General features: G+C 39.1%; 1 protein-coding gene across 1 annotated transcript in view; it reads left to right on the forward strand.

Moving 5' to 3' along the window:
* Positions 1–7,757, forward strand: part of COL26A1 (collagen type XXVI alpha 1 chain) — a 137,729-nt gene that overhangs the window by 3,637 nt on the left and 126,335 nt on the right. The window contains exon 4 of the mRNA XM_015817867.1: positions 5,006–5,103. Coding sequence (XP_015673353.1) covers positions 5,006–5,103 — 98 coding nt within the window. The remainder of the gene's footprint in view (positions 1–5,005; positions 5,104–7,757) is intronic.

Consider the following 7,757-nt stretch of genomic DNA (forward strand, 5'->3'; position numbering starts at 1 on the left):
TAGGCTTCTAATCTGGTGATGCACATGCCTTTTGGTAATTTATCTTGAGCAGAGGAGCTCAGAAACAGCTCTGCATGTCAGTAGTTTTCTGAAAAAGTAGAATGCAGGGAAAGTCCATTTGAGAGCATCACCCTAGGAGAACTCATGGAGATGAGTTCTATTTTAGTCTAACCAAAAGTGCCCAGGATGCTTCATTCAGATGTTGAACTTGAAACAGGTAGTCCTTGACGTACAACCATTCATTCAGTTACTGTTTGGAATTCCTGTGGTGATGAATGAAGGGATTTATAACCCCTGCCCAAAGTTATGGAAGCTGCAGGGAGATTGCCTTTGGGAAGGAGAGCTGGCCAATTTGCCCATCAGCCTCCTTATACAGTACGGAGGTCACATGGTATTGTCCTAGAAGCTGGCTCCATTTTGGAGTAGCCACAATGAATTGTCGCTGCTGCCAAAATGGGGTCCGCCTCCAGGCTGGTGCCATGCAGCTTCCATGTAGGAAAGCCAAGTGGTAGATCAGCTACTTCTAGAAAGATCTATGGAAAAGGTAAGTAGACCGAGCTGTGACAAGTGAGGAGGAGGGTGTGGGACTCAGCAGGGCTGAAAGCAGGTCCAAATCCTGGGGTACCCACGTGGCAGGAAATGTAGCATGGGTTGCCTCAGGAAATCTGGGGGGGGGGGCTGCGAGGCCTGGGACAGACATATGCAATGCGGGCCTGGGCCTATGCTAGGCTTCCCAGGGTCTTTCTCACTCAAGGCACCCTGCGCTCTGCTTAATGATCTATGTCATGGTTCCGACAGGTGAAACTCTTCAAAAAAACTTCGAGGCATTGTTTACCTTAAAGAATCTTTTATTCGAGAAACAAAGTATCAGCACTACATAGTTAAAGCCAAAAACTGAATTCCCCTCCCCTGAGCACAAAGTAACAAAGCACAATTCCCTCCTCCAATTAACAGTCATAAATCACATTCCCCAATTAGCTTGAAGCCCTGGCTTTCTCTCCAGTTCTCCAGCTCTCCAGCCTGCCAAATCTTTATCAACTCTGGGCGTAATAACCTTGGATTCCCAAGGCTGAGTTATTATTGTTATGACTAACTGGACTCTCATCCACATTCCCCCTCCCAGCATCAACTAACTCTAAAATTAAAAGAGTAAAATGGCTGCATTTCCATCTGTTGTCAAAGCAATAACATCCGATATTAGCAGCGTTGACAATCTGTTTCAGAGGTCCCCAACCTTTTGGGCACCAGGGACCGGTTCCGTGGAGAGAGATTTTTCCATGGACCGGAGGGGATGTGGTTTTGTGTGCTGCCTGCATCCCACAGATGGGGCTTTGTTTGTTTGTGTGGACCAGTTGCTGGCATATCGCGGCCCGGTACCGGTCCATGGACTGTGAGTTGGGGACCCCTGATCTATTTGGTCACTTAATAACTGCAACAGGGAGAGCAGGAATTTTGATCATTAAGTGAGGTCTCCAGAAGCTGTGAATGCTCCAACACTGGAAGTTTTTAAGAAGAGACTGGACAGCCATTTGTCTGAAATGGTATAGAGTTTCCTGCCTGAGCAGGGGGTTGGACTAGATGACCTCCAAGGTCCCTTCCATCATCATCATCATCATCATCATCATCATCATCATCATCATCATCATCATCATTATTATTATTATTATTATTATTATTATTATTATTATTATTATTATTATTATATCATGTGGACGCCTCACAACTTATGACCGTAATGGAGCCTGCCCTGTCATAAGCTGAGGACTACTTGTATTGATGTTTTTCATATGCTCATATGCATCTTCCATCATGCCTAACTCTAAATGCTTATATGCAACTCCCATCATATCTGACTCCTGCCAATCAAATTGGTATTGACTCTTAGTAGCTATGTAGACAGGCCTTCTCCAGAGTGACTGCTCAGGAAGATGAGCAGTTGATGCTGTAGGAAACAGCACAGGTGCTACTAGATAAGAACTCTGGTTTGATGTATTGTCTCAGCAGCCCTCTTCTTCTCTTACATTTTATCTCTAATGACCCATTTGGGTTATCCAATAAGCCCCTTACATATTCAGATGTAATTTTTACACATGCTTAAAAAGTATATTTTGAGCAGCTTAAGAAGAATATAATGCTGCTCTCATTGCTTAGGAAATACTGTGTGAGCTGTGCCAGATACATTTTGTTATGGTTACCCAATGTAACACTCACTCTAGCCTTCCCAATTTGATATCCTCCATATGTGTCAGACTGCAATTTCCAACTTTCTGAGCTAGCGTATGTAGGCCAGACATATTTGGATCCACGTTTTCCTTGGCAACATTTTTCTAGTACAATAGTCAATGTGCAATATTGCCACAATTTGAAATTGTAGGCGTGGAGTTTCATCTCTCTGCTGAGGATGGGGCTCACTGCAAACATAAAACAGAAGCCCTAATTCCTGTACATTGAAATAGCAAGGGAAGTAAGAAAGTTCCTGATATATGCTTAAATTTCAATTAGTCCCCAAATTTATCATTTGAGTAAACCTTGAAAAAACTTCTATGTGTAATAGAAACTTTAATGTGTGTCGTAGTGGTGGTGGTACAGTATGAGAGCTATATTTGCTTGAGGAATTTGTCAATAATGAGTGAAGCCAGAGTTAACGATGGAAGAACTATTTTGCTTCTATGGTAGGATCTTATTTCTCTGCTTCCCTTTCTCTTTTCCCCCACATATACATACATACATTTATACATACATACACAGATACAAGTATATATAAGTAACTTTTTTCTTTCTTTCTTTCTTTCTTTCTTTCTTTCTTTCTTTCTTTCTTTCTTTCTTTCTTTCTTTCTTTCTTTCTTTCTTTCTTTCTTTCTTTCTTTCTTTCTTTCTTTCTATAGATTCTGCGTTTGGAAAATTCTCACCAATGTATAGAATTGCTTTGTTGGTATATTTATGGAATTAAGAAAAACAAACAAGAGGAGCTGGCTCGTGGCTTACCTGTACTTAGAACTAGAGTGTAAATCCACAGATCACCTGCTCAAACTGTTCTGCTTTAAATGAGATATTTAGCTTTTTTTGAATTATAGCAATTATTTCTAAGTTTTTATATCAAAATGTTTTGTCTATCCCTTCTCCATTTTTTGTGTCATTGCTACTCTGCAGAATATTTTAATAGCAGTAGCAATAGCACTTAGATTTACATACTGCTTCATAGTGCTTTACAGCACTCTCTAAAAGTGGTTTACAGAGTCAGCATATTGCCCCCAACAATTGTCCTATAATGAGACCAATTTAACTAAAAAAGAGACCAAATTGAGAGAACAAATTGAGCTGTAGGTCACGTGGCTTCCCTTAGTAACTATTAGGCTACCCCTAGTAAATAAGAGCAATGTATGTATATACTTCTGATTCTCCTGTTTTAATAGAGGAATATGTAAATTCTGTCTGGCCCAATCTAGCAGATGGAAAGACCAACACTAGGCTGTTATCTTGCAGTGTAGAATCAAAATTGATCTCAGTCTTAGTAAAAGGTGGGTTATGTGTATAATTCACATCTTTGCACAAATGCTAAACGTTGAAGAGCAAATGTTTTAAACACAATGAAAATATACAGATCATGTGGTTCCTCTGTGTCCCAGGATGCTACTTTTCTTTGACTTGATCCACGTTGTGTGTCCTTGGATCCCTGGCTATTTCCCTTGTCTGCTTCCAGTCTTATTTCTATACAAGAATAAGCCTTCTTAAGGTCACACACTTCAAATAGAACATATCAGAGTTTCCTTCAAAATAAGGTGGCTTTAGAAATTGAAAGAATAATAAATAAATATTTCCATCAGATATCACTGCATTTAGCAATCAACCTTTAACTTCATGCAGTATTTATGAATAAGATTCCATACAGGTAGTCCTTGTCTTATGACCACAACTGAGCCCAAAATTTATGTTGCTAAGTGAAACAGTTGTGTGAGTTTTGTCCCATTTCTTGCTACAGTGGTTAAGTGAATCACTGAACTTGTTCAGTTAGTAACATGGTTGTTATGTGAATCTGGCTTCCCCATTGGCTTTGCTTGTCAGAAGATAGCACAAGGTGATCATGTGACCCTGGAACACTGCAGCCGTCATAAGTCGGTTGCCAAGGGTCTGAATTTTGATCACGTGACCACGGGGAAGCTACAACAATCATAAGTGTGAAAATGGTCATAAGTCACTTTTTTCAGTACTGTTGTAACTTAGAACAGTCACTAAATGAACTGTTGTTAAGTCAAGGACTACCTGTAATTGAAACCTATTCAATTTATCACACAATTTCTATACATTGTAAAAATCTGATGTAAGATTTTATTGTCCATTAAGGTAATTGTATACATGCCTCTTCAGAAATAAGTTCCAATGGGTTATCTCCCAAGTAGACATATAAAGAAGGTGGATGAATAAAGAACTTTTAAGTATAGAGTGCAAATCTTTTAGCCACTTACCTGGAAATAATCCCATTGAGCTCTACCTGAGTAGAAGTATATTGAACTGGGTTGCTTAAAACTGTACAGGTAGTCCTTGACTTACAGCCATTCGTTTAGTGACCATTCAAAGTTAAACAGCCCTGAAAAAATTGACCTGTGACCGTTTTTCACACAATGGTTGCAGCATCGCCATGGTCACATGATCAAAATTCAGACACTTAGCATCTGACATGTATTTATGATGGTTGCAGTGTCCCGGGGTCATGTGATCCCCTTTTGCTATTTTCTGACAAGCAAAGTCAATGTGGAAGGCAGATTCACTTCACAAAAGTGTTACTAACTTTATAACTGCAGTGATTCATTTAACAACTGGGGGGAAAGGTAGTAAAATGGGGCAAAACTCACATAGCAACTGCCTTGCTCAGCAGTGGAAATTTGGACTCAATTGTGGTCGTAAATCGAGGACTGCCTGTATTTGACCTTGTTCCTATGAACAGCTACTGATGTTGGCAGATTTGGGATGAACATTCTGGATGATGTGTTGCTTGTGTTAGTTACAGGACCCTCATCCGACCCACGTACAAGATAGCTTATCGAACAGTAACTGCTCTTGAATGGCGATGCTGCCCTGGTTTCACTGGAAGCAACTGTGAGGAAGGTAAGACTACCGCATACTTGACGGACTCTGCCCATCAAGAGGGTATCTCTATGAAGCTGTGAGTATATCATCTAGCCTTCTCCCATTTGGTGTCCTCTAGTTGTGTTGGACTTGGATTCTCACAACTCTAGTCAGCATGAATCTCAGCATGGAGACTGTGGACATAGGTCCACCTTTTATGGCAGGGATGTCAAACTGCCAGCCCACGGGCCGGATGCATCATAGCAAAACCGCGCCCACCCCATTGCTGGCAGTGGCAAAAAAGTCACGATACATTGCAACACATCATGTGATGTTGTGAGTTTGACACCCCTGTTCTATGGAGCATGGGAGACAGGAATATGCTAGTAGTTAGAAATGGGAGGATTTACTGGTTTAGATTAGAAATACTGGACTGTGATCCTATCAAAGTTCCATCTGTGTTTACCCTTAAGCATTCTTAATTTTCGGAGGATTTCATAAATATGTGTTTTTATGGCTTGCAAGTCACACTATTTTTAAACAATATATCATTACGTGCTATTTAGATAACAGGTTTTTTTTGTCCCAACATGCATTGTTTTCAGTCTACAACTAATTAAGAAATTTCAGTACATGGCATTGAAATTGGACTATCTTTATTGTAATTCTCATGGCAATAGACAGAAGCACTATGCATCTCATGTTCTATATACATTTCCACCATGTTAGTCTCTGTTATATGACCAAACATGTTACAGGATGGCTCCTAGTAACTCACATGTGGTCAAACAGATAATAGATGTATGTCACAAAACACCCTGACCAAGCAGTGACCTATAGTAACTATGGAATATATTTTTACATTTCTGTATTCTATAAATCTACTTTTTGATTTTCTTAATATGTACATCCATTATTACAAATATTTATGAAGTTCTCAGTTATCCAAATCATAGCTGTATCAAAAATGGCTTTTATTTTTACTGGACTGATTTTTTTGACAAAAAACCAAGACATTTTGCTTCCTGGAAGCTTCATCAGTTGTATTGGATGCTGTGGAAGATGGAAGGACAGGTACTGATAGTTGAGATTAGATGGTGGGATGGGGAATGATAGGTTCTGACAGGATGGGGTGTGTGTGTGTGTGGGCAGTGGAAAGATTGTGGGGGTTTTTTGCAACTAATCTCAACTGTCAATACCTGTCCTTCTATCTCCCCGAGCATCTAATACAACTAGGGTTGCCAGGTGTCCACTATTTGAGTGGACAGTCCACTTTTTTCACATTATGTTCACTATCTTTTTTCACAAAATAGTGGACATTTTTTTTATTCAAAAGCTTTATGATGAAATGGTACGTAATCTAAAGCTGTACAGTCTACTTTTTTTACTACTTAACCACCACCCCCCGCTTGTCAGCTATTTTTTGGAAGCAGACCTGGCAGCCCTAAATACAACTGATGAAGATTCCAGGATAGGAAGCAAAATGTGTTGTTTTTAACTCAAAAAAAAAACCAACAACAACAGCCCAATTGCCTTTTCAAAATAAAAACCACTTTTGATACATCCATTATTAAAGTTATAATACACAAGAGGAAAGCCCACTGTTTTTCAGGAAAGAATGCTCTGCTGTGAATTTTAAGGGTGGGACTTGTAATAAAACCCACTGATTTGCCATTTCCCAATTCCCTTCTCTCACTTGTTGCTGTTTTTTTTTCTGTCAACCCTCTTCTTGGTTCTTGGTTTTTCCATTGTTTGTTCATTTGTTTATTAGTTTCTAAATGGCTGCAATCATGCCACTCTTGGCAGGGGATGAAAATAATTACAAAATGTCTAATCATAAAAATACCAAATAATAGTACAATACAATTAAAATTAAAAACAGCAATTTAGAGCAATATAAACACACATGTTGTGTTCCCCGCTACATCAAATTTAAAAAGACTTTCAGAAGGGTTTTGTTTTATCTTGTTTCCAGAAAGGCAATAACCTCAAGGCCTGCCTAGTTTCTTGGGTGAGGCTATTCCATAATGTAAGATCATTACGTTACAATAGCTGCCCAGAGTTATTGACTGAGATGGGCAGCCATAGAAATTGAACAAATAAATAAAAATATATTATTGTACTGAGAAACAGCTTCTCCTGGCCTCAGCCCACCACCCGTTTCATAAACATGGGGAAACACTACTAATATTTTCTGAGTTGTCTTTAGTTTGGTGGGTTCTTCTAGTTCAAAAAAGTAGTCCTGAAGGGCAAGATATCTGAAAGATAAACGTGAATGGGGTATACATAGTCAAGATACGAGGTTAGATAAAATTTTGCTTGATCCAGAAAAAAAACAAATAAGGAATATTTACAAACATTTATTGGAGCACAGGCTATTTGAAGAACAGGTTAAGGAAACAATGGTGACATGGGCGATAGATATAGGACATAATATTAATTTGGATCAGTGGCAGCAGGTATGGATACGAAACAATAAAATTACATTGGCGTCATCTTTTAAAGAAAATTCATACAAGATGGTTTATAGATGGCATCTCCCTCCAACAAGATTAGCTAAAATGTATAAAGGATACTCGCCATTATGTTGGAAATGTAAAAAGGAAAGGGGCACTTATTTTCATGTTTGGTGGTTATGTAAGGAAGCACAGAGTTTTTGGTGTATGGTTTGGGAGTGGGTAACAGAAATGGGC

The sequence above is a fragment of the Protobothrops mucrosquamatus genome, unplaced genomic scaffold (assembly GCF_001527695.2).
Source record: "Protobothrops mucrosquamatus isolate PMUCROS unplaced genomic scaffold, P.Mucros_1.0 scaffold643, whole genome shotgun sequence".
NCBI classification, from domain to species: domain Eukaryota; kingdom Metazoa; phylum Chordata; class Lepidosauria; order Squamata; family Viperidae; genus Protobothrops; species Protobothrops mucrosquamatus.